The sequence below is a fragment of the Protopterus annectens genome, chromosome 6.part0 (assembly GCF_019279795.1).
Source record: "Protopterus annectens isolate FY-2018-M chromosome 6.part0, PAN1.0, whole genome shotgun sequence".
Classification (NCBI taxonomy): Eukaryota; Metazoa; Chordata; order Ceratodontiformes; family Protopteridae; genus Protopterus; species Protopterus annectens.
The window spans coordinates 621,420,645-621,448,223 of NC_056737.1; the positions used below are offsets into that span (position 1 = coordinate 621,420,645).

At 41.7% G+C, this 27,579-nt stretch overlaps 1 protein-coding gene across 4 annotated transcripts in view; it reads right to left on the reverse strand.

Moving 5' to 3' along the window:
* The window catches only part of CDKL1 (cyclin dependent kinase like 1), a 1,528,511-nt gene that overhangs the window by 186,454 nt on the left and 1,314,478 nt on the right, over nucleotides 1-27,579 (reverse strand). For all 4 annotated transcript variants that reach the window (XM_044074297.1, XM_044074295.1, XM_044074294.1 and 1 more), the window contains exon 6: nucleotides 3,369-3,451. In XM_044074297.1, the coding sequence (XP_043930232.1) occupies nucleotides 3,369-3,451 (83 nt within the window). The remainder of the gene's footprint in view (nucleotides 1-3,368; nucleotides 3,452-27,579) is intronic.

Genomic DNA, 27,579 nt, shown 5'->3' on the forward strand with positions numbered 1-27,579 from the left:
AGCCAGGGAGGCCATGAAGGCTTGCTGAGGTATGAGGGGAAGGAGGTGCTGCAATGTGAGCATTTTGAAGGTAGGCACGTTGAGGAAGAGATTGAGGTGGGATAAGTCTAGGATGGGTCTCCAAGGGCCATCTTTTCTTGGGAACAAAAACATCCCTGAATAAAATCCCTTGGTTAACTGATCCTCTGGTACTTGTTCTATAGTTCCCTGAGATAGAAGTTGGTTCAGGATAGAGGGAAATAGTGGCATCTGATTGCGAGAGGGTCGGGGTATTACCTGGAAGAGTGGAGCAGCCCACCAAGTCATAAAGTATCCCCTCTCGATGATGGAAAGCACCCACTTGTCTGAGGTGATTTTCTGCCAGGACGGTAGGGAGAAGGTTAGGCGTAGGGATAGGAGGTGGAACTGGTTAAGAGATGACAGTCACAATGGAGGAGTTATGTCTGGGTCTGGCTGCCTCCGAAAGGAAGATGGTGTGGAGGTGGTTGAAGATCTAGGGGCAGATTGTTTCCTGGTATGTTACTGTCCTCTGTACTGAGTTGCAGAGGGATGAGAAGACTGCCTCTTAACAAAGCTAGTTTCTTGAGGGTAATTTCTATGAAATCTGGGAACAGAGACTACTAAATGTTTTAAATTTTGTAAGTCTTTACCTTTTTCCTGTAGAGACTTAAGTAGCCCTGGAGAGGCAGCTCCCAAGAGGACTTTGTTGTCCAAAGGTGCATCCAATAATTTAGCTTGGACATCCAAACGTAAGGGCTGAAGTCTCAACCATGAAAACCTCCTTAACATAGAGCCAGAAGCAGCAGACTTAGAAGCTTCTACAGCATCATAGCTGCACTTAATGGAGTGTCTGGTCACTTGAGAGACCGTCGACAGAAGGGTACTTAATTGAGCTTTAACTGGTGATTCTGGAACCTCTGACAGAAGAGTAGAGGCCTTGGTCAGGGAATCTAAAGCAAACTTGGCCATATGGGTCTGATAATTAGTAGCCCTAATGGCCAAGGTAGAAGAAGTATATACTGTCTTCCCTAACCTGCCCATAAATCTGCTATCTTTATCGGTTGGGAAAATGGAAGAGGAAAATAGTTGGCTAGAGGACTTGCAAGGTGACACTGCAATGACTGCAGGATCTGATGGAGGGTTTTTGAAAAGGTACTGCTCCTTAGCAGACACTTTGTAAAATCTGTATGGTCTCTTAGAAGCAGGAGGCTGTGACTCTGGGCTTTGTGAGGCAGCAGAAAAATCATCCTGGAATGCTCGAAGTAAAGGTGGGACTGTAGATGGTGAGGACTACTCTATCTACAAAAGTTCAAAGTATCTCTTTTTTGTCTCAGCTCAGGGACATCTGAGAGTTCTGACTTGAAATGTTGTCTAAGCAGGGAAATGGTATCCCCAAAGGAGAAATCTTCTCCAGGGGAGTCAGGAGTAAGCGACTCTTCTTCTGGGGTAACAAAATCTTTGGGGGAATCCAACTGAGAGCAGTAAGTTAAGGATTCATCTGAGGAGGAACACTCCTCCTCAGACAGTACCTGAGGAGCAACTGGTAGGCCTGCCTGAGGGATCTGGGTCTGAAGAACCTGAAAGGCCTTGAACAGAGTCTGGGAGAAAATGTCCCAGGGTAGAGTATGGTCTTTTGAACTGTGCTTCTCCTTTTGCTTCCTTTTCAAAGGAGTGGAGGGAGCAGAAGTGGGCCTAGGAGTCAACGTTATAGTGGATGCCAAGACTGAAGTAGTAGCAGGGCCCTCCGAAGCCATGAGCAGTAGTTCCACCTCACCATCAGGTTCTGATGGTTCAAAAACCTCAGAGGACATACTCTGGGTATCCGCACACCCAGCTTCCATTTCAGTTCCCGGTTGCTGTGCAGTACCCGACGACTAGAGCGATCATGGGCTGATATTCACCTCGAGGATCTCACCGGACAACTGAGGTGCAGATTGGGCGTCAGGCCTTTCTTGGTCTTCTTCCTAGGTGGCTCCTCGGAGGGGCTTGCTCCACCTTCCATTCTGAATGCCAAATGTCAGAGGTGCTGATTTTCTAAACAAAATTTTAAAGCCCCCAGACAGCTTCTAAGGATTTTCGGAACAAAGGATTGGCAGCTGTTACAGGCTTTGTAATCGTGGGCCTACCCTAGACAAAATAAACACTGCTCATGTGTGCCCTTATATGGGATTTGCCTACCACAAACACACCTTCCCTTAGTAGAAGTCATGCACGTCTGAAAAAAGGCGAAGAAACAAAGAAAATTCCCACAAGGGTACTTATTTCAATGCGGACAGCCAGAGGTCATCATCGAAAATTGGATCGTCGATGTCGAGCAAACACCAGATTTCTGACCTGGCGGTTGGATGTCTGAATTTCACTGTGGCATAAAAGTTTTGGGCTGGGTACATGCAGACGTCACAGATATAGCCAACATCAGTTTATGGCCCCTACATGCAATGTTGCACATACCCCACCTTCTAAAACTTTAGTATACTGGCTGGATGTCCGGTGCTGCAGGCAGCAACTCCCTAAGGTTATGAATACTGCAACATTAGAATAGAAGGACATCAATGGCTGTCTTGTTTCTGAACTGCTATTAATTGCCTCTGCTGTTTCTTCTTCATGCTTGCTTCAGTTTAGCATCAGATGTAGTGAGCTTCATTGTTTGACAGCTGCTACATGGCAACTTCTTTAACCCAGAAAGGCATTATTTTTTATCTAGCACAGACCTATGTCATTGAAGATATATTCCCTTAGATTTTCTTTTTGAAATTCTTATTCTGAAAATACATAACATAGCATGCATGAGGTATGATGTTCATGATTTGTTCACATCATACAGTCATAGTTTCTCCTTTTTATCTAGTCATATTAGCAGTTGAGCTTATACAACAGGGTACAAACTACATCAACTAATGACATCTGCTAGTTTACTAGACTAAGCCATGGCTTTCTCACTAGCAACTTAGGTTTGTGTCTAGTGCAAATAACCTTGCAGAAAATATCATGTCTGAAATTTCTGAAGCAATCTATGGAACAGCCTCCATTCCAAAAATTTCAACCCATAAATTTAATATAATGGATGAAGCTATTATTTTTTTAAACCATATACAGATTTGCTACCATAAGCACTAATTTCCACATCTATAAATATCTTATATTGTAAAGCACCAAATGTTTTTTCTTTAACCCTTGACAAGTTCAGAATTTAGAAATGAAAACACATAATTGTGACATCTGAACAATAACTATTTGTTATAGCCAAGTTCCTTGAACCTTTTCTTCCCATTTAACTTGTATAGACTGGGGCAATAGGACTACCAATCAATCAATATTAACTGATGAAAAGTATATTGATGAGAAAACAGATTAATGTTATCACTTACCATACTATCTGGCTCTGGAATACTCACTCCACTGAAGAACTGGTTTGAGGAAAATACTTGCTGATGTCTAGGAATTAGATCACCTTTGGACAAAAAGGATAAAAAAAAATCCAAGCCCACATTAGTGCCTCACATTGGTAGTGTTTCTCTGTAGATTTGCAAATATTCAATACTCTTGGATGTCTCATATACCTGTTGTTTGCCTTTATTCTTTTCAAGTATACCATCGTCTGTGCAACACTTTTTCTTTTCAGACCTGGAACTAATAACTGACAGATACCTTTACATTTAGTTTTACCTTGTTTATTAGCCTAGCACATTTTTTCTGTATTGACTGCTGTTCATTTTATTTATTTATTTATTTTTGTAAAACAGATGCATTTTGCAGACTCAACTGAAAATGGATTATCCCAAATGGCCATTCCCAGTTAACAAAATCAATCAATCAATAATGAACTTGAAAACTGAAAATGATGAATTATTTTGTTCCAGAAGCAGATCGCATGTTATTAAGGAGGCCTCCTTATCTTAAAGAACCGTAGGATTCACAGCATACCTCTCATTTGCCCAGATTTTAACAGAATGTCCAGATTTTTGCCTCATAATTTTGGCCTAAATCTGTGGTTTTCAGATAATCACTGAAGTCAATAAATGATGACATATGTCTGAGTTTCAGACTTTATATCTTTCTGAAAATGAATACTAAGTAAAACAATGAGTAAAGGTCACACAGAAAAAACAACTGGTTAAAAACACAAAAAGAAAAATCTAGCAAAGCTAAACTTTCCACAGTGTGATAACTTAAACCTCTTGTGTCAGTGGCAACATGGGATATATGCAAATTACCCATTAAGGAATGGTTAATTTGCTAACACAAATCCTGTTACACTAGCAATTTTCTAAGTTTATGAGAAAAATATTTAAAATCGGTCCCTATTTTTAGGCCTTTGTTACCACATAATTTTTGTCTTTGTTCAGATTTCTTGTGCTAAAGCACAGTCATCACTTAGGCTTATTGTTATCATGTAGAAGATGAAAGATTGTCACTATAATTGACACAATACAAGACACACATGGAAAAAAACAGAGTCTTATATGAACTTTATGGAAGATGTTCCTAATATTGAGTGGGATCCCAGTGACATAAGAAACTGAACTTGTAAGCATGTGATAATGATAAAAAAGATGACGCTGCAGCTTTGGCTGAGTCTGGGAAAGTTAGCAGTATTGGGGTTTAAGGAAATTGAAAAAAACACAGACTCCATGAAAATATTTTGCATCAGAGAGTATTGCCTTTTGTAAACTAACCAAAAAACTGATTCTGTTATACAGCTGTCATAACTTGAATTCCTTTCCAGTATACAAAATAGAATCATATGCTGTTCATTACAATGTCATTGTGGACACTGCATCATCATCAAGTGGAAAATCTCATGTGTATGAATTCTTACAAAGGTGCATGCATACAGAAACTTTCGAAGGGTTCCTATTAGAACGACGAAAAGGCAAAACCACAAATGCGCTTAGACAGACCCAAACTGATCGAAGCTGCAGAACCTCGAACGGCCACAACAGCGATTTTTTCCCAGGGAAAAAAATCGCTGGGCCATTGTTGGGGCTTTGTCGTTTTCTCCACTGTAGTGCAGTCTCGAAGTTGGTATATTTAAGTAAGGGTGTGTGGAGGGCACAGTCCCCCACATCGGGGGTGCGGGGTGGGGGGCAAAGCCCCCCACTTTATTTTCTGTTTAGATTTTTTTGTGTGTGTGTTCGTCCAGCGATTTTTTTTCCCCCAGGGAAAAAAATCTCTATTGTGGCCATTCGAGGTTTAGCAGGTTCGATCATTTTGGGTTGATCTAAGCGTGTTCACTGTTTTGCAGTTCCATCTTTCTAATACAGACCCCTTTCGAAGGACACAATATCTCAACCTCTCTAGAAAGGACAAGGGGATCCTGATGGAAAACAAAGGGAAATTATGCCTTCTGTGATATTTTGCATCCATGAAGACATGCAACAGTGTATTTTTTAATAAAGCGATAAATAATGAATCTTTTTTTTTTCTTTTGACTTTCAACAAAATTAAATTTGTTTTTAAGTTTTTTGGAGATTTCTCATATACGTATAGAACCAGCTATCTATCTGACTTCACCATCCTGCCCCAGTTGTTGTTTGGGGTAATCACATTAACTGTATGAGGTTGATTTTATTTCTGCATTTTACTTCACTTTTAGGTTTGTTCCTTTAATTATCTATTTTTACTGACTCACTTTTCAGGCAAAAAATACATTTGCTCCCAGCAATATCTCTGCTGTTTGCCATCTTTTTTTTTTTCCAAAACAGCAGGTGGCAGCATCACAAAAAAACATCAAGGCAGCAAGGCACCATTGTCAGAACTTCTAAGCCCTGATACACTGGTACACTCATAATAAATATGAACAAACATTTTTTTGAAAAATACCTATGTCAGCAAGCATACAGAAGTGTGACTTTAATAACTTCTCACTGAAGTAGAAATAGGTCTTTGGCAATTCACATGGAAAGTTATGGTGAGTACATAAAATCTTATAACAGGGGAGGTGATGCTCTCTTCGCCAACTCTATAGGTAAGATTTGGAACTCCCTCCCTAACAACCTTAGACTTTCCACCTCCCCTTCTCAATTCAAACAAAATCTAACTCAATTCTTAAAGGCACAATGGCTATGTTCATGTGTAAAATCTGATTAGTTTCTTCCTGAGCGACCACTTATCCTACCTCACTAGTACTAATCTGGGCCTCCTGGCGCCTTGTATCCAATCACTATTTAGCTGACCACTAATCCTCCTGGTTCTGCTGCAGTATTCTTTGATCCTTCACCCATCCTTGATATGTTATAATGGCTGCGATGTTGTACCAGAGTGTATTAAAATCTATTGCTGCTTTACTGTATCTTAGTATAACTGTGTAGACCCTTATTTGCCTAGTTGTTAATCATATCTCATCCAATGAAAACTAAATAATGTGAATTAACAGCTGTCTCTACATCTCTTCCATAGATCTGTAAACCTACTTGCATATTGTTTTGTCTGTGGAGCCTTTTTTGTCTCTGCATCTGTCTCTCCACTCTCAAATATGTATTTTGTAAAACTATGTGTATATTGTTATTGCTGTGGAGCTTTTCTCCCCGGGCCACCGCTGAAAAAGGACATGTATCCAGTCGGACTATCCCGGTCAACAAATGTAAAATAAAATAAAATAAATAAAATAAAGCTGCCTCTTCTCAAAGTCTTGAAAGGGAACCTTATTACTAGGTAGTCTGAATACAGACGAGCATATTGTGTTTAGTTAGACGTCCGATAACTTCTAGCAAAAATAAACAGCAGCCTCCACTCCGTGCTTCATCTTAAACAGGAGAGGCACAGGTTTACTCCCTTTCCCCGAAACATGATGGAACATATCACATTAACAAAATACTAGAAAAAACATAAATAATAATAAGTTATGTACTCACCATAACGTTCCGTGTGAGTTGTTCCATCTCGCCTTCATTATATACTGATGGGTTCGGAGCTGATCCATTGGCTCCGATATGGTCGTTTGCAAAGCTCAAGGTTTACCAGTAGCTCGAGACCAAGCCCCTTATCCCATAATGCACTGCTGGAATTACCTCAGATCTTGTTTGCTGCATGTACTATATCCATGTAACAGAATTACCCTCCCATAAAGAGGAAGAAGAAATGAGTAACCAGGATGAGACCAGCCTCTAGGTCCACTATCAGCCAGGTGGAGGATGGAGGGAGGGACGTAAGAATGAAGGCTAGATGAAACAATTCACATGGAAAGTTATGGTGAGTACATAACTTCTTAATGTGAATTTGTTCAATCTCGCCGTTCATTCTGTACTGATGGGTAGCGTCCCTAGCACACTAAATCTCGAGTGGCTCACGGGAGTACATTCTTCAGGATCATAGACCCAAAGGAAGCCCTGTCCCTGGAGGCCTTATCAACTTTGTAATGAGTGATAAAGGTATGAGGTTTAGACCAACTGGCAGCAGCACAAATGTTATCAAGGGGCAATTTGGCTTGGAAGAAGATGTAGAAACTGCCCTGGTAGAATGAGCTTTAATCTTGTATAGGAAGGGCATATTAGCAGCTGAATAAACAAAGGTGATACAATCAGATAGCCATTTAGAAAGCGTTGTTTTAGCCACTGGTCTACCTTTTCTGGCTTCAGAGAAAGATACAAAGAGCTGGTCTGATTTTCTAACATCTTTTGTTCTATCCAAATAATATCTGAGCTGTCTGTGAACGTCAAGTTTGTGCAGCATATACTCAAGTTTATTGGAATAGTTAGGGAAAAGGACTGGCAACTCAATGACTTGGTTGATATTAGATTCGGAACAAACCTTGGGCAAAAAGGAGGGGTTGATCCTAAGAGATACTCTATCAGCATGGAAAAAACAAATAAGGAGGGCTGATAGATAAGGCTTGAAGTTCTGACACACTGCGGGCAGAAGTAATAGCCCCCAGAAATATGGTTTTCCATGATAAAAATTTGAGATCAGAAGATGATGCTGGTTCAAATGGGGGAAGAATTATATGAGATAGCATAAAGTTTAAATTCCAGGAAGAATAAGGAGTTTTCACTGGAGGCCTCATGTGAAAGGTACCTTTGAGAAAGGCCTTGGACAACTTGTGGGACATAATGTTTAGCCCGCCAACTCCGAGACGAAAGTTAGATATAGCAGCCAACTGGACCTGAACTGTAGCAGCTGCAGCTCCTTTATTAAAGATCATAGTCAAAAATTCTAATATGGATGACAAGGGGGCTTGATAAGGATCAATGTTTTGCTTAGAGGCCCATATGGAAAATCTCTTCCACTTACTAAGATATAATCTTCTGGTGGACGGTTTATGGGAAGACAAGAGGATCTGCCTTGTCTCATTAGAAAGGTTATGAAACCTGGCTATGAGGGGAACTGGAGCAGCCAAGCTGTAAGTCTCAGTGACTGCAAGGAAGGATGGAGGTCCCCCGACAGATGTGTCAGAAGGTCCAGAACTGGGTCCAGAATCCATGGATCCTCCAAGAGATGATGATGATGAAATGGGAACCAAATCTGCTGAGGTCAATGAGTGGCTATAAGAATGATAGTCCTTCCCAGCGACTTTGCTTTCTGTAGAAATCCGGGTATTAACAGGATTGGAGGAAATGCATAAAGGAGACCCGGGGGCCAATCGTGTACAAGTGCGTCTCTCGGGGTTCTCCTGGAGGGGGAATCAGGGCAAAATAGCGTCTGCATTTTGTGTTAATGTGACTGGCAAAAAGATCGTAGCAAGGCTGGCCCCATTTGCAGAAAATCCTGTCTGCAATCTCTTGTTTGAGGGACCACTCATGCGGCAATAAGATTGCCCTGCTCAGTTTGTCTGCAATCACGTTGGGTCTCCTCGGGATGTGCATTGCCAACAGAAAGCGCTGGGAGGAGACAGCCCACTGCCAAACTCTGAGGGCTTCTCAGCAAAGGAGGTAAGACTTGGTCCCGCCTTGCTTGTTCAAGTACCAGACCACTGACATATTGTCTGTCCGAATTGCAATTGTCCCTAGAGGAAGAGAGTCCTGAAAGTACTGCTCTCATCTCCAGGACATTGATATGCAAATGTGATTCTTGATCCGTCCATGTGCCTTGGGCAGTCTTTTCCTGAAAATGCCCACCCACCCTATCAGGAAAGCGCCCGTGGTCACAGTGGCTACTGGAGGGGGAAGTACAAAGGGGTGTCCTATGGTTACATGAAGAGACGTCAACCACCACTGGAGATCTCTCTTGCAAGAGTTCGTAATTAAAATCATGTGATTCATTAGGAGTTCCTGATAAGACCACTGAGTGAACAGCAGCTATTGAAGAATCCGTATGTGCATCCTTGCTAATGGTATGGCCAAGATTGCTGCCGCCATCAAACCCAATACTTTTAAAACTTCCGCAGCTGGTGCTCTGTCCTTCAACACCAATAGGCACACATGCTGGCAAAGAAGAAAGACCCTCTCAATTGGCAGTCGTAGAGTGGTGGTTGAAGTGTCTAACTCTGCCCCTATAAAGACGATATGCTGCGATGGCGACAAGGCAGACTTTTCTGAGTTGACTGTAATGCCTAAGTGATTGCAGAGTGTCAGAGTGTATTCCCTTGCCTGAATCAGTTGATGCCTGGTGGTGGAGGTAAGGAGCCAACCGTCTAGGTACGGAAACACCTGGAATCCTAGTCGCCTCAGGTGAGCCGTGACCACTGCCATGCATTTGGTGAACACTCTGGGGGCTGTAGGGAGACCAAAGGGCAGGGCTCGAAATTGATTATGATTGGCTCCCAGCCGGAAATGCAGATGATCTCTGGATGGCCTGGCCATTTTGATGTGGTAGTACGCATCCTTGAGATCTATCGAGCACATCCAATTGTCTCTCCCTAAAAGTGAAGCATGGACTGTAGCGTGACCATCCGGAACTTCTCTTTCTTCACAAATTGGTTGAGTCTGCTGAGGTCCAAAATAGGTCTCCAGTCCCCTGTTTTCTTTGGAACCAAAAAGAATCTTGAATAAGTTCAGAATCCTGTTTGGTCTGCTGGGACTGGCTGGATGACTCTTTTTTCTAGCAACTTGTGGACCTCTATAGTTGCTTGTTCCCTGTAACTGGGTGGAATGTCCCGGATTCTCCTTGTGGGTGCGGGTGGAGTGGAGAACGGTATGAAATACTCTCTGGAAATAATACTTTGTACCCAGCTGTCATTTTTATATTTTGCCAGGCGTCTGGGTACAAAGATAAGTGACCCCTGACTGCCTCCAGAGTAGGACAGTTGGGCCTCCTTTCAGGAGCGCTGATAGGGTTGACCAGAGAAGTGATTTCTGTCACCCTGGTGTTGCGGACCCCCCTTTGCTGCGAGGGCAGCGTCTTCCATTATTACTCCCTCCTCTGCCCCTACAGGGGGGTTTCACCACGTGTGTCCTGAAAGGCTCCTTGGGCTTTTCAGAACCACATTCTCCCTCCCCTTTGGCCTTTGAGGTAAGGAGGAGTAGGGGTGGAAAAATGGACTCCGACGGCAGACAGAGTCTTTCCCTCCTGTTCACACGTGGTCAGAATTTCCTTCACTTTAGGCCCAAAGAGAGATGAGCCATCAAAAGGGGTGTTCATGAATGAAGACTTAAAGAGCTCCGCAAAGGAACACAAGCACATCCAGGAATGTCTTCTGAGAGCAATTCCTGTACCCACTGCCCTACTCGTCCCATCAGCTGCATATGATATGAGGCGTGGACGAGTTCACAATGGAATTTAGGGTAGCAAGCTGGGTGGCAACTTTATTGGAAGCCCCTGCAGCTACAGTACCCTGAAGAGTATCTCCCAACTCCTTAAGGAGATCTCTTTGCAGCCTGGTGAAATGGGTCAACTAGTTCAGGGATCGGAGTGTAAAAGTCGCTGAACTAAATATGCGTTTCCCATATCGATCCATGATCCTGGACTCTCTGTTAGGATGATGGATCAATGAGGAAGTCTCAGACATTTCCTTCTTGGTGGCCGCCGCCACCACCATGGCATCAACAGGGACTCCTTTGGCAGAAAAGATTTATCTACAGGGGCAGAAATGAACTTGTTAGGCCTCCAAGGGACAGGTTCCATGGACTCCGGTGACTCCCATGCCCTCCGAGAGACCAGCTGCATGAGCTTATCGAAGGGTGGAAACACCCAAGGGGTGGAAGGTTGAGACCCAAAAACCTTCAGGAGAACTGACTCGTCCTCAGTAGGGCTTTTGGACTGCCAATCACCCCTCTGCCTAAGGATCTCGAGTATCTCCACAATGGAGATATCCTCAGAGGGGGATCATGGGGACCCTTCTGACTCATCCAAGTCAGTGTCAGATGTCAAAGACTCCTGTGGGGAGTCCAAGTGTCTCCTCTTACACAATCTCTTCCTGGGGACCTCCTCATCGGGAGCCTCTGGGGAGGTCTCGGAAGAGCAAGGGGTGCCATGTGGGGCTACTTGAGGCTCAGGGTCTCTACACTTGGCCTGAACGATGGAGGCAGAAGCGGACACAGGCGCTTTGGGGGAAGAAGAGGCCAGACCAGGTGTCGAGGATGTCTTTGGGGACAAGGCTCTCCTCATGGCTTTGAAGGCATCACAGCTCTGATGAGAAGGAGTAGACGGACCCGAAGGAACTGCCAGCCCCTCCCGCAATGAGGCCGTGGGCTCCAAGCCGGAGGTAGTAGCCGAGCTCATCCAAGCCGAGGTCCCAAGAGGAAGAGTCGGCACTGACAAGTTGGTGTGACTATCCTCCCTGGACCCGACAGGAGAGTGTAGGCTCCTAGAGTCCCCGGTCGGCGCCGAGGATGTCAGAGTAGATGGAACCGATGACACCAGAGGAGGTCTTGGCTCCAAAGGCTCCACGATCAGCAGGTCGGCCCCCTCTGGCTCTGAAGGTCCGGTACGGCTCAGAGGAGGAGCAGTCAAATCCGGGGTGGTGGTCTTCGGTTCTCATGCTAGAATCAGAGCCGACAACAACTTAGCAAGGCCTGGTGCCCGTAAGAGCTTCTGCACCAATTGGTCCATATCTAAATCCGAGAGGCTAACAGAAGACCTAGAGGAGTGCACCGACAGTGCCGATTGAAGGAGTGGAGATGCAGGTCTCCCAGACACAGGCTCCAGAACTGTGTGCCGGCTCTGAAATGAAGAGACACTCGGCTCCGAGAGCTGTGGAGCTGATGTCCTGGAATCCTCAATTTTTTTCAATTTTTTTGACTCTTTAGAAACCTTGGAGTCTCTTGAAGATTTCAAAGACTTACTGGCCACATCCTGGTTACTAAAAGCTTCGGCAAAAGGATGCTTCAGCAAGCCTCGATCAACAAGCTTCCTTTTCCTCTCCAATAAAACCTTTGAGGAAAAGGAGTGGCAAATGCTGCATGACTCCTGCAAATGCACAGCACCTAAACAATAAACACACTGAACGTGCCCATCAGTTGCAGACTTATTTTGCCCGCAGTCTGGACATTTCTTGAATCCAGACTTTGGGTGTTTGTCCTTCTACTCAGACATATCCACAGAAAAAAATGCTTTAGGCTTAACACTAGAAAAAAAGTCACACAAGCCTAAATGCAGCCTAAAGTCAGTCAGTAATTATTACAACAAAAAACACAACTAGGCTCAAGATAAAAAGCCTAAACTAGAACAACAATCAAAAACACACAGTCTAGCAATGGCCCAAGAGAAAAAGGGGCCAACTATGGCTAAATATGTCTAACTATAACTCTGTATCTATATTATTAGGAAACAACCAGGCCGAACACGAGGCCACTACAACTAAGCTAACTATTCAAACACATAAAGGGTAAGGGATCTTATAGAAGACTACAGAACTATCTCTAAGACTAATCTAATGAATAATATGAAAAAATGTAGATAAACTTGCGAAAAAAGGGTTTTTTTTTGTAGAAAATTGGCTCGAGCAAACTGAAACCACTGAGATCCGTGCCGCGGCAAACTATTTCTGGGGTAATTCCAGCAGTTCATCATGGGATAAGGGGCTTGGTCTCGAGCTACTGGTAAACCTTTGCAAATGGCCGTATCGGAGCCAATGGATCGGCTTCGAACCTATCAGTACACAATGAAGGTGAGATTGAGCAACTTCACATAGAATGTTTGGAGAAAAAGAGCAGGTCCTAACTTCAATCAGAAAAGCAGTCATCTACTGTTATAAAGAATACCTCACTGTTATCGTGAGCGGCTCAAGTGGCAATAATATAGTGCTCATTTAATTCTGTTTTTTCTTGTAAATCATCAGTTTTAGGTGGAATTACAAGTAATGAATCTTATTAGTAGGAGAAAGGTCTTGCCAGCCTATCCTGAGCCACAGCTGTGGCACCACCCCCTCAACATTACAACACAAATCTAACTCAGAATGTAGAGCAAAAATGGATGAAAGAACAGATAAAAGATTTGCAGATGTCTGCAAAAGTTTCATAAAGAAAACTACATCTGTAGCAGCAACCAATTACAGTGACTTTGAACTTGTGCAGAAATGGGATTCTTTTCAGTCATAACACAACAAAATTCAGTTCAAAGCCGTTTAACTACTATAATCTGCATTAATTGAAGCATATTTTAAGAAAAGTAACAATTTTGTCAGACTTCCTAAAAGATATCATCAAAGAAGAAATTAATATTTATAACCATCTATGAGGATCTACAGTATGCAACATCCTTTCACCTGAACACTAAGAATGTTGGCAATAAGAAGACAAAAGATTCTTTAAGAAGAACCTTCAACATAATTTTAGGCTTACACGAAAGGATAGTTGAAAGTGAAACCATGCCTTTACAGAACACACTGTATACATTTCAAAATAATATCCAAATTTCAAGCATTGTCCTAACCAAAGTCAAAGTCAACAGCAAACCTACATTTCAAGTTTGACATTTAAAGGGACCATATAAACTGGTTCAAATGAATGTTAAATAAGAGCTGAAAAACATAATCCAACTCCCAAGAAAGAGTCATATTCCTTGTGGGAGAGCTAAAATGAAGAAAATCACTTAACAGCAAGATTACCATAAAGAAATAGAATAATATAGGATTCCATGGAAGACCAGCTAAAAAAACCTGAAAAGTTAGGGTACTGTAAGTGCAAAGGGTATGTGTGTGTGGGTCATGAACAATAACAACTCAGGCTCGATTTAGACACAAGCTTAGCCACGGCAACTCTATCAGAACATGATTGAGAAAGTTTTATACTAATGAGGGTTCCTTAAGTGAGCGTCTCTTCCTGTCCTCTGTGATTCATAGCCCCTTCTTGATGAATACCTGCATGGTGTGCAGATGGTTATAAAAAGCAAGTCTGTTCCTTTTCTATCCATCTTGCAATACAAAACGATGCTTGCTTTCTCTGCAAGCCTTGCTGTTTCTCACATTTTGGCCATAATGAAACCCAGTTTGCACAATGCCACTCACAATCCCAGGAGAAGGCAGTACAGGCAAAAAATAACTCAGCTTAACTTCGCTGAGCAGGTTTTACTGGGCAGGTTAGCATGAACAAGGGTAAATAAGGGTTTTGGTGAGCTTGGATGGCACACAAAAGGGAAGCTGGGGAAATGAGCGGCCTTCCTATACCTATATTATAATACTAAGATATGCATAGCCCCCACTATACCTTCCATGGGAACTTTTCAGAGACAAAGTGGGAACATGTTCGGTATCTCTCAGGTATCTGCCTCAAGATTAATGCAACAGTTCTTCAATATACTCTTGGTACATGTGGATGAGCACATTATTTGACAGTGTCACTACAGGATTGAGTACCATGTGTGCTTTCTACAAAATGGCATGCTTTTCTGAGGTGCTTGGTGTGACATTGCACCCCTGTTGCTATAAGGACTCTATCTGTACCACAAGGGGAAGGATACCATACAAGGTAGGGGAATCATTCTATCAACTGCAGGGTAATATGTTATGCATGGAGGTGCATCACCAGTGTGGTGATTCAGCAACCTGGTAGTGTCAATGATTCTCACATTTGGCACACAAACTCCCTGCACCTCCTGTTGCTGTATGGTAGGGAGTCCTCTTAGTCACCCAGTCATTAACTGCAAACTATTTTAATGTCATTAACCTTAGTTATTTCTGTATCTATATAACAGTGGGATTGGTTGTACTGAGTATTCATCCTCTGTTTTGTATTCCATGTGATGCAGGCTATCCACTTGAACCTTGACTAACGGCAATAGTTTATAATCTGCTGGGAGCTGCTGTGGAACACTAACACTACCCTGTACGAGACATGGATAGTCACTGAGCAAGTGTTTTGCCTGTTTATAGCTAATTTCCTTTGCCTAGAAAAGTCAGGGATACACCTTCAGTAGGAGCTTGTTGGTGCAGAGAATATTTAAATTATGGTGCATCAATAGTGGCAGTACAGTTCCCTCTGCTGTTTGCTCCACCAATAGCAATAGAGAAGGTGGCCAGTCAAAAGTGGCAGCAAAGCAACCCCTCTGGTAGGCTCATGTATGGTACATGACTGCGCAGGCAGAGAGCAGCATCTAGTCCACAAGGTTGGGACATGACATTCACTATGTGGCACTCTAAGGTTACAAAGGTAACATGGTGCATGCAGTGTTACTTGTGGACCATGCTGAGTGGTGCAGGTCAGCTTATACTGCAATCAGACATTTCTCCACGTAGCATAACCAAAATACGTTATATAGTTTTAGCCATCATCCTTTCTACGGTGTCCAGTCGCACAAGTGCTAGAGTTTGCATGAACTGTAAAACAGGTGGTAAGAAAAAAAGTTTGGGGCTATACTCTGAGTAATTCAGACATTTTGGGCTATACTCTGAGTAATTCACTGCAGTGTTATTAAAGTTGTATTTACTTACTAAAGGAAATGTATTTTGTTCTCCATCATGAAATATGTCATTGCTACTGCTGTTCTCTCTTTTTTATATATTTATTTATTATTGTCATTACTGCAGTGGTGGTGCTGTGGTAGCGTTGTCGCCTCACAGTGAGACGTCCTGTTCGATTCTCAGCTAAAGCGTCTTCTGTGTGGAGACATGCGTGAATGGGCGTACCTTCGTTGAAGGTTGTGCGTCAGGGCTGGCAACTCGGCACGTAAAAATCTACTGCCAATCATTAGAGGACTGGAGTTCCGCTGTGGCGACCCAACAACATTTATTATTGTCATTGTTTTTTCCTTTCGTTCAGGTAGAAGTGTAGCATTTGTCAGTTTAATTTCTCCAAGTATTTTGGGTTTCTAGTACCATGATAGGAATGGACCCCACTCCTAAGTCAAAATATGATTAAAGTTCATGAAATTAGTAATTTGTCAGTCTTTGATGTTAGTCAAATAGCCAAAAGTGCTCTTTGCAGCACCTGCAATGTGCCAAGAATTGACTCCTGCAATTCATACAGTTACATGTATAGATAGCATATCTAAACATGACTGTAAATTCTTTTTTTATGAGACCCATTTGCTCCTACTACTATTGGAACTGTCAGGTATCTTCTCCCACATTGCCCTTGTTTCTGCCTGCAAATCCTGCCATGTTATGACTTTGTCTCTCTCTGTATGTAAGATACTGAAATCGATGGATGTAGCAATTTCAGTGATTAGTACTACCTTTTATCTTCTTTTCATTGACAACTATATCTGGTTTTCTGACATCCATTTTTTGAACTGTTGCTAATGGATGATCCCATGTGATATAAACTTCATTATTCGCTATAATGCTTTGTGGCAAGTTTCCAGTGCTTCTCAGTTTTTTTCAATATTGTAATGTTTACACACTCCCCAATGCAACAGTTGCCACATTATTATGCCTTTCAGTATACAGTCCCTCTGTCATTAGTATATCACACCCAGCAGCAATATGTACAACTGTTTCCATTTCTGTTTTACAGTTTCTGCATTTGTCTGTTTCTTCCACATGTTCAATGGACTTTGTAAACCAACAAGGGCTGACAATATTAACCTTTCATCTTTTGGTTTAAATTCATTTCTCCTTAACCATTCTTGCGTCAGATCATGATCGACATTTTTCTGTACTTGCAACTATATTTATGTCTTTTCCACACTTCTTGCCTTCTCATCTGATCTTTCTTATATTCTTTCTTTTGTTTTTTATTCACATTGAGTTGCTACCTGATTTTTGTCTACTTCTGGTTTGATTTCCATTCCCAATTGACACTGATATGCTTCTGTTAAACTAAGCAGGGAAGTTATCTTAGACTTGTTCTCCACATTTTAAAATGTTCACTATGTTTGGATCTGGTAAGGTTAGTGGATATGTATGCAATCCTATGACTGCAGATCTCTACGGGTAATCAATTTCAAGGAGGTGCATACTTCCTTCAGAACAAGGACTATATAAGTCTTGGTATGCGTTGATTTTTGTATATTACTTGATAAGCATGAAGCATTTTTCTTGTTTTCCTGTCCAACTGATATAATACCTTTTGGGGCCAGTCACCCCAGAACTATAAGTTACAACAGGAAGAGCAACAGTTTATAGCTTGGACTTTGTTCCTAGATGTCAGGGTTGTTTTCAGTATTAATTTTAGTCTTTTAAAATATTCCTTACTGAGTTTTGTTCGTCTTTGTTCATGTCTTTTGTTGATTCTTCAGCAGTTCCCAAATATTTATACACTTACTCCTGCTCAAGTTCCTTTATATGACATTCCTGTTCCAGACTGATAATTTCTTGGTGTTACAGCTTTCCTTCTTTAAATGTTGCTTTTGCACATTTAAGACCAAATAACATTCTATCCGAGAAGGTTTTGATCACTACCAGTTGTGCTTTCAGTTCCTGATCTGAAGAACTAAACAGTTTTAAATTATCCACAAAAAAGAAGATAAGTCTTTATGCACTGTTATTTTCTGTGAGCCAAATTGTAACTAAGACCTAATCTCTTATGTACACAGCATAATGGGTTAAGGACAAAACAAGAACAGCAGTGACAAAGAATCACCCTGGAATATCCCCCTTTGAATTTTTAGCCCTGCCACTGTTTCATTGTCACTGTAATGTAACTGATCAACAAGAGGTGCAAAATACATCTGTAAGTACTCCTTTCTCCATGAATGTGGGATGATGTCAAATGTTTTGTAATCTAGCCATGTCATACTCAGATTTTCCCGTTTACAATTCTCCATTATGAATTTAGTTAACAACAAATGATCCTTTGTTCCACATGACTGTTACCATCTTGTTCTATTCTAAATGACTATAAACTCTGTTGGCATCGATTCCAGTATATAGTTTACACAGTGTCGGAAGGCAAGATATTGGGCTATATTATTTAGGATAGCTTACAGGTTCACTCTTAAGGAGGAGTATCATTTCCTGTTGTTAACCAGGTTGATGTCTGTTCGGGATGTGCATATAAGCAATTCTTACTCAGATCTAAATCTTTGTGAAAAGATAATACTTTTAAACAGAAGTTGGGTACTGCTTCTGGGCCTGGGGTTTTCCATTTAGGAGATTTTCTTAATTTTGTTACAATTTCTTTGGACGTTGCGTCGCCCCATTTCATATCCTGCATATATGAACTTCTTATTGCTTCTTTTACTTCTTCCATTCAACATTTTAGTTATGTTCCACAGGGTCTTCACAGATATTTCTCCAAAATGGGTCTATTTCTTCTTTTTTGGTGATGTTTCTATTTCTTTTGCTTTGTTTCCCAGTTCTCTATAAAACTTTTTTTGGCAGTCAATGAATTGCTTATTTTGCACTTTTCATTTATATTTATCTCAGGTCTATATTATAGTACCGAAGTGTTTAAACTTCGAATGCTATAATATCGACCAGTTTTTGTCGAAAACTCAAAATAGTGAAGCCACGGAACTTCGAAATCTTACCTAGGGTAATATTTCGGTTGTCCGTTCCACGGCTTTGCTATTTACTCTACTGTGGTGGGAAGGTTACGGACCAGGGTAAGGTAAGTATGCGAACGGAGGTTATGGACCGGGTTAAGGTAAGTGTGGGAACGGATCGGGGTAAGGTGAGTGTGCGATACTTAGGGACATTAGGGTTAGGGAGCGGGTAAGGTGAGTGTGCGATAGTTAGGGACTTTAGGGCTAGGGAGCGGGTAAGGTGAGTGTGCGGTAGTTAGGGGCTTTAGGGTTAAGGAGTGGATAAGGTGAGTGTGTGGCAGTTAGGGAGCAGGTAAGGTGAGTGTGCGATAGGGACTTTAGGGTTAGGGAGCGGGTAAGGTGAGTGTGCGGTAGTTAGGGGCTTTACGGTTAGGGAGCAGGTAAGGTGAGTGTGCGGTAGTTAGGGACTTTAGGGTTAGGGAGCGGGTAAGGTGAGTGTGCGGTAGTTAGGGAATTTAGGGTTAGGGTTGGGTTAAGGTGAGTGGATAGGTAGTAGTGTAGGGTTAGAATTATGGTTTTGTTAAGTGTATGTGTGTGGTTTATTTATTTTGGTGTGCTTGTGTTGTGTGTTTGTGTTTCGGAACAGCAAATTTTTTCCCTGGGAAAAAATTTGCTGTTCTGAATGTTCAGTATTGTGTGGTTTAGATATTTTAGGTACAATGAAATAGCGTTCGCTATTTAAATCATATGATAGGGTAATATAAACGCTTTATCTCCATATCTTCTACGTTTCTCTGCCTGTACTATCTTTAGTTTATTTTTTGCAAAAGTGTACAACAGATCCTGGCCTGTTCTGATACTGTGCATTGCTTTTATCACTTCTACCTTTCCAAGTTTTTTTGTTGATCGGTTCCCTCCTCTATACTCTTCTAACAGTGGCACTTCTTAATCACTGTACAGTTTTCTCTGTTCGATAATTCCATGATGGCATATGATTTCTTCCCATCGTTTCCCTTATTGCTCTGCATTTTTGTGGTAAGACTGTTATTAATTTAGCTGCACAGTAATATATCCTATCTACTTCTTATATCACATGAATTTTTGCTAATAGTCTTGATTGCAGTGCTCATTTGTTTTATCAGACTTATAACATGTTGAGTAGTATTGACTTTCTGTAATCTGTGTATTTCATAAGTCTTAGTATGTCTATCCATCTGTATTAAATTAAGCAACTCTTCCCTTATATTCATTTCCTTCTAAACTGAGGGCAGATTCTTTGCTCTTTTCCTGTGGGCATTGTACAGAAAGTTCCAGAACATCTTCTGGTGACATTCTGTTCAGCTGCATCCTGTGTCATCAGTTGCTCTTTCATATGGGAAATCACTGGCCTATCACTCCACAACATTGATTGTGTCAGAGTTGCCACGGTTTCCTCCTCCTTCGGTTGCTGTGCAACTCAAACTGAACTTTTGTACTAGTCTCCTGCTGAATGCTCCAGAGTATCTCCATTTGGCAAGTGATCAGATGCTTCCCATTCCACCAGTTTCTCCTTAATTTGGGGACACTACATTCCAACATGCTATGACGTTACCAGAGTTGGATTTTCTACACCAAATCCTTCATTTTGCAGGTAATCCATAACTTCAGTTTATAGTTCTTTAATGTCTCCATTACTAATCCTCTTTTCTACTTTACCTCTTTATTTTCTTTTTTTTTGTATTGTGAAATTTTTCCATATCCAAATGCTTTTGCCTGTATTTCTCTTTAAATATATTTGGTGCTGCTTTTTGTACTGATCAGTTTTGCTTTCTCCTTTGCATAGGTATTGCACCATATTAAATCTCTTTTTCTTTCCTATGTCCATATTTCTTCTTCAGATGTCTACTGCTGCACCTATTTTTCCTTACTTTGGGGACTCATTGTTCCATCATGCTGTGACATAACCTGTGTTAGACTTTCTACACTAAATCCCTCACTTTGCAGATACATACATGCATACATATAAATATTTCAAGCACAGGCATTAATGCCCTTCTAGCTTGCCAATATACCAAAACACTTGTTACCATAAGTGTCCAGGCTGTACTTAAAAATATGAAAATAACATAAAGGCCCCTGAGTGGATCGGGTCTATATTGGAAGCACGAACGCTTACATTGTCGAATACGGCATGATCGACACATATTAAGCGAAGGCTCAATTTACTGAGCTCAAAATGTGGAAAAACACAATCGAATTGTTTTGGTTGGCCAACACCGTTCCGCCCACTGCTGAAAAGAAAACACCATCTAAATCACTAACGGTGTAGTCACACTATACAGTGCAATGTGTTTAAACACACACCACATTATTATACACTACACTATGAAAGAAAGTAATGTTATAAAAGTGACTGTGTTTAAAGTGTATATCGACAAAAGCTCACCATATTTACATCCCGTTTGTGAAACATACATGGTCTGCACTACACTTTCAATAGCATTGCTGTATGACTATATATGCACTTACCTTAACCAACACCCTAACCCTAAGGTCAGTATCTATTGCACATTTACTTTAGTGAGCTGTACTGGGTAAGGGAATTTCCAGTGCTTCACAAATGATACGTACAAAACCTGTTATTTATAGCTGCACTACATGAGGATAATATCACTTATTTAAATGTAAATTATACAAAGATTCAGTATGACTTTTAATTGAAAACCCTTTATTAATTTGAATGACTGATTCAACTTAACAGCACACTTAAATTCTATTACTCTGTGACTAGTATTCAAATTACATTGGTTTGCACTGAAGTAGTCACTTCAATCACACTGTACATTGTTTAGCCAACTAAAACAGTTTGACATATGCTGTTGTGACCTTTGAGGCATTCGATGTATAGTGCATTCGCTTAATATGTGTCGATCATGTCGTATTCAACAACGTAAGCGTTCTCGCTTACAATATAGACCCGAGTGGATCACACCATAAGCACCATACCTCTCAAAGAACTGTACCAGTCACTTGTAAAACAAAAAGTTGTTTTATTTCCAAGAAAAACAGTTAAGCGCTTTTGTCTGTTATACAACAGAGACTTCTTCAGAATTAAAAAGCATTCACTAATTAAGCAATTTATAGCGTGACGAACAATAATTAACTACCAACATAGGTTCATAGGTTGATACTAGGCTATCAGCCCTAGGGCCTATACAAGCCTAGCCATAACAATTCCCTGGCTATTTCTTCCCACACTATTTACTTCCCTGGACCCCTGTCTAGCAGGGGGACTGACGTGATCCCTGGGGTGAATTTCCTTTCTCCCATCCAATCGTCAAGGTTCCTTTTGAAGACGGTCAAAGAGGCACTCTGCTTGACATGTATGGGCAATCTATTCCAGAGTCTGGGGAGTCTCTTGGTCAGGAACCTATCCCTCCAGCATGTTTTGTTTATTGTGATGACAAGGTCTAGATCCCTAGAGCATGTGGCTCTGAGGGATTGGGAATTCTTTAAGTGTAGCATGTCCAACAGCTCTGGGTTTGACATGGCCTTGTATGTTAAGCAGAGATTGCCTCTGAGTAGACGATATGCAACAGAGTATAGCTGGAGTTTTTTAAGGCGGTCAGCGTAGGGCATCTGCTTTAGGCCTGTAAGTCTTTTAGTGAGGTATTTCTGTGGCCTTTCCAGTTGTTGCAGATGTCTTGAGAGGTACATACCAAACGGGGCGTTGTTTTCTATAATGGGTCTAATGAGGGATGAGTACAGTGGGACAATGACCTCCTTTTTTCTGGATGAAAAGCCCTTAGTGATGAGGTGTGCCACATAGAAGGATTTCCTGACTGTTGTGGCGATGTGGTTATCGAAGGTGAGACCACTGTCCACCTGTGTCCCTAAGTCCCTTATCACACTTTTGGTGTTTAGTGTACTGCCACTTATGTGGTAATTCATGGGTAAATGTTTTTTCCCAAAGGGGATAACTATACATTTCTTGGCATTGAGCTTGAACCCATGGATCTGGCATCAAGCATCTGTTTCTTTAAGGCCCTTTTGTAGAGTATCCACATCATTTGGGGATTCAATAATGGCTCCTAGTTTGCAGTCATCTGCAAACTTTGTTAGCCAGAGTCCCTTAGTGTTGGCCTGTACTTCAGAGAAGTAGATGCCAAACAAGAGCGGTCCCAGGACTGAAACCCTGAGGTACTCCACTTGTCACTTGTCTGGAGCTGGATTTGGAGTTGGCTACTTTTACAGTGTGGTTTCTATCAGTAAGCCAGTTAGCAACCCATTGGGTGACGTAGGGATTAATGCCCAGCTTAGTAAGTTTATCTATGATTCCAGAGTGGGGGATGGTGTCAAAGGCCTTGGCAAGGTCTAGATAGACTGTGTGGACCACCTTACCCTTGTCCATGGCTCTGGAGACCGATTCGAAGAAGTCACTCAGGTTCAGGAGACAAGATTGGCCCTTCACAAACCCAAACTGGGTGGGGTCCAGTGTTTGAAGGTTGCCAATGTCTTTGTTTATAAGTTCCATGACAATATGCTCCATGGCCTTGTAGATAAAGCTTGTCAGACTGATGGGACGGTAGTTTCCGGGATCCAAGGTGGATCCCCCCTTGTGGAGTGGGATAACTGTAGCTCTGCAACACTCAATGGGCATGAAACCTGAGGTGAGGCTATGATTAAACATGACACTTAGGTGACATGCCAGTTCGTATTGTAGTTCATGTAGTACACAGCCCGGGATGTCATCTGGTCCTGTGGATGCTGTATTCTTAGCTTTGGAGAGTGCGTTTTTCACCTGTGTGGCCGTTATTACCGGAATTTGGCAATCTTCCGGTATTGAGATGGGCCATTTAGGGGGTGAGAGGGGGGTGAAGTTGGCACTGAATCGATCTGCCAGGATACTGGCAATATCCTTGGGATCAGTATATTTAATGCCATTCTGTTTTAGCTCAGAGCTGATCTCAGCATTGCCGTTTAGATTCTTCACATAGTTATAGAATGCCTTGTGGTTGTTTTTGGAATCTTTGGCAATTTTATTTTCGTAACTAGCTTTGGAGGATTTTATGAGGGATCTCAGTTTCTTACTGAGGCTGGTAAGGGAGTTTTTTGCATCCTGGGATTTTCCTCTTTTCTGCAACAGTTTCTTCCTTTTGTTGTTTATGGCAGGGGACCACCAGATTGGCTTCCTTTTTTTGGATGAGAGCATCTTGGTTCTATTTGGGATGGCACGATTCATGCATGAGTGGATGTGCTCGTACAGTGCCTTAGTGTAGGATTCAGCAGTTGAACTTTCAGTTCCCGTCTGCATGGGTGTCATGAAGTTTGTCACTTCTGACTTGAGTAGCATGAAGTTGGCTTTGGAGAAGTTTTTTATGGAGGTTTCCTTACTGGGGGTGGGGGGTGGGATGTGGATGTTAAGGGTGATTAGCTTATGGTCAGACCTGACTAACGAGGGGTGACCATAGGTGTGGAGCATCGATTTCCCATGTTGGTAATGACCAGGTCTAGGATATTGGAGCCCCTGGTGGGACTATGGATTAGTTGATCCAGGGCGTTGGAATTTATGAATTCCAAGAACCGTTGGGCAAAGGTGTTGGTACATGAGTAGTTTTCCCAGTTAATGGCAGGGTAGTTAAAATCACCCAGTATTAGGGTGTTTGGTTCTATCTTAATATTTTCCAGTATGTTTAGAAAGATGTAGTGAGAATCTTGGGGCATGGTGGGGGATCTGTAGCAAGCTACAATTTGGATTGCAGTCTTACCTAGTGTTAGTTGCACCTGGAGAATTTCAGACGCATTGTGTTGGGCAACTAGCCTGGTGGTGTGAATATCCTTGGTGAATATTGACAGTCCTCCACCTTTAGTGTTTCGGTCCTGGTTTGGTGGCCGAAAAGTGTGGTAAGAGTTGTAGCCTGGTATTGCAGGGGTGCTCTCTGGAGCCTTGAACCAGGTCTCAGCTACTGCACAGATATCGATGTTCTCCATTTTTAGGAGTGCCTCGAGAGAGTGCATTTTGAGGTTTAGACTTCTAGCATTGAGTAGCATTACCTTCAGATTTTGCATGCTTGTACCTGTTACGGTGGTGGTTTTGTCCTTTGAACTTTGCCTAAAAAAGACACTATAGGGGTGGCAAGAACCTTAGCCAGTAACCTGAATCCCAGGGGCGACAGGTGCAGACCATCTCTGGCAAAGCATCTTCTCTTTCTTTTAAAGACATAGTAACATACAAGAACATCTAACAGTATGACTACATATAACATGCCGTACAACTTAAATAATAATACTTTAACTATTCAGTAGCCCTAACTCATATGGAAATATATAAAAATATATAAAAATGTTGCAAGATAAAGTATAATACAAAAATATGTAAAACGTGTTATAGTTCAAGAGCTCTCCTTTTAAGAACTGGGGTCAGGGAGAGGCATTCATTTAGACCCGGTGGTGTGTTGGACTGCAGCTTTATAATCCAATACAGTTCCCTTAGCTCAAGAGGTCAATTTGCCAGACCTGGGGAGGTTACTATATAGGGAAAACAGAAAGGAAGTTCAAAACTAGGATTTATGAATGCCTTTATGCAATTTTAAAGAAGAATACCAACAATTCCCTATATTAACACTCATTTCAGTTTCATGGATTTACATGTTTTAAGTTTGCTATCTTGGAACAAGTACCAACACATCCTAGGGGTGGTTGGTGGGAATTGTCTCTTGAGCTAAGGGAACTGTATTGGATTATAAAGCTTCAGTCCAACACACCACCAGGTATAAATGAGTACCTCTCCCTGATCCCAGTTCTTAAAAGGAGAGCTCTTGAACTATAACACGCTTTACATATTTTTATATTATACTTTATCTTGCAACATTTTTTATATATTTTTATATATTTCTATGAGTTAGGGCTACTGAATAGTTAAAGTATTATTATTTAAGTTGTACGGCATGTTATATGTAGTCATACTGTTAGATGTTCTTGTATGTTACTATGTCTCTAAAAGAAAGAGAAAATGTTGGTAGTTAACTCATTAACCCAGAGTACCTTCTCATGGCGCCTCTGTGCTTACACCCGAGCGCGCCATGAGAAGATATGAATTGCAAGCTGTTATCCCCAAGTGCCTTCCACAAGCGCAAGAAACTCTAGTGCTGATTTATAGTTGTGCTTAATGTAAAACATGCTGAAATCGTAATTTAACTTGTAATTTACCTTATATAGTTACGATTCAGCATGTTTTAACATTAAGTTCACATTAAAGTTTTAGCCGAAAATCCGATTTCAAGAGATTGATAAAGCAAGTGGTGGCAGCCAATTTGATTCTTGCAATCAGAGCCACCACTTGCGTAATACTCCACCCCCAACTTTATTTTCTTTTGTTACCAGCCACAGGTATTTTCCTTTCTTTTTTTCCTGATATTTGGAAATTTTACCCGCTACTGGAACCCTCTGTTTTACTTCTGCACTCACGGATTAAAGGGAGATTAGTTGGAGAGCAACACCGGTTCTGGCATTCGGAGTTCCCATTAATTCTGCATTCCTCTCCTTGGCCCAAGAACTGCTTTTGTTTACAGGTCGGTTGTGGTATTTATATCCTGTAACAGACTGTGTATGACTTATTTTTTTTTTTTATTTGTGAAGGGCAGCTGTAAGAAAGGTTGCATAATGTAATCAAAAACCGCCCTTCTTCATCAGTTGGTTAGTTCACTCCATAAGTAGAAATTATGACTGTGCAGAATGAGGTTCAAATGTTTATCTGTTATGTTTTAGCTCTGCCAAGTTATTTCTACAGTCTTCTCTGTGACTAGTAATGTGCTTAGTGAGCAGATGCTAATCGAGATCACTTGACCGCCGTACTATATTTGTGTAGTGCTCACAACTGCTTGACGGCTGCCTACTACCTCCAAACCATTTATTTGGATAGTTAAAAAAAAATCACTGATCACTCTCCTGAAGTGCCTGATTAGCAGAACGACAACAGTTTGTCTTTTCACTTCCTCATAAAATGTTTGCTTTGTTGGTAACTTATCTCCTAATTGTTTCCTGTCATACCTTGCCATTTATGCTGAGGATTTGAGTATTTTTTTTCTAATGTGTATGATTAGGTGTTACTGTTTGCATTCATACTTGGTGCAAAGCCAATAAAATGAGCAACTCAGTAAGCATGCCTTTGTCAGTGCTCCCAGTTGAACAGATGTCTAGTCTTCTTCTTCTTTCGGCTTTTCCCGGTTAGGGGTCGCCACAGTGGATCACCCTGTCCGCTCATGATTGGCAGTGGAGTTTTACGGTGTCGAGTTGCCAGCCCGGCGCCCAACCTTCCACAGAAGGCACACATATGCACACACTCACACCTAGGGCCAATTTAGAGTGTCCAATCCACCTACAGCATGTCTTTGGGATGTGGGAGGAAACCAGAGCACCCGGAGGAAACCCACGCGACCACAGGGAGGACATGCACAGAAGGCACCCCAGCCGAGGATCGAACCGGAGAACCTTTTGCTGTGAGGCGGCAATGCTAACCACTGCACCACTGTGGCCGCCCAGTTGAACAGATGTCAAGTAATGGTGCTAAATTGACACCCGCTCCCAAGACAAACAAGAGATCGAGTGGGCAAACTGCTGCAAGTTTGGAGCTTAGCCACTGACTTACTTATTTACCACCTTTATGACTACTGTAACTCAGAAAGAAATAGAAAAAAATGCACATTTTCTTCCAAACCAGCTATTTTACAGCAGTACGGCACTGTCTGTCATTTTCACATCCTCTCTGCTTGATTAGGGTTTTCCGCTTTCATTATAATGTGTAGTCTCGAACCAGAAAGTGGCGCGTACTCTTTACGAGACCGTTAACCTACTGTTGAGTCTCGAAATGGAAAGCGGCTGTGTCCTTTTGATTCATTTCATTTTTGGTGGAACCTTTTAATC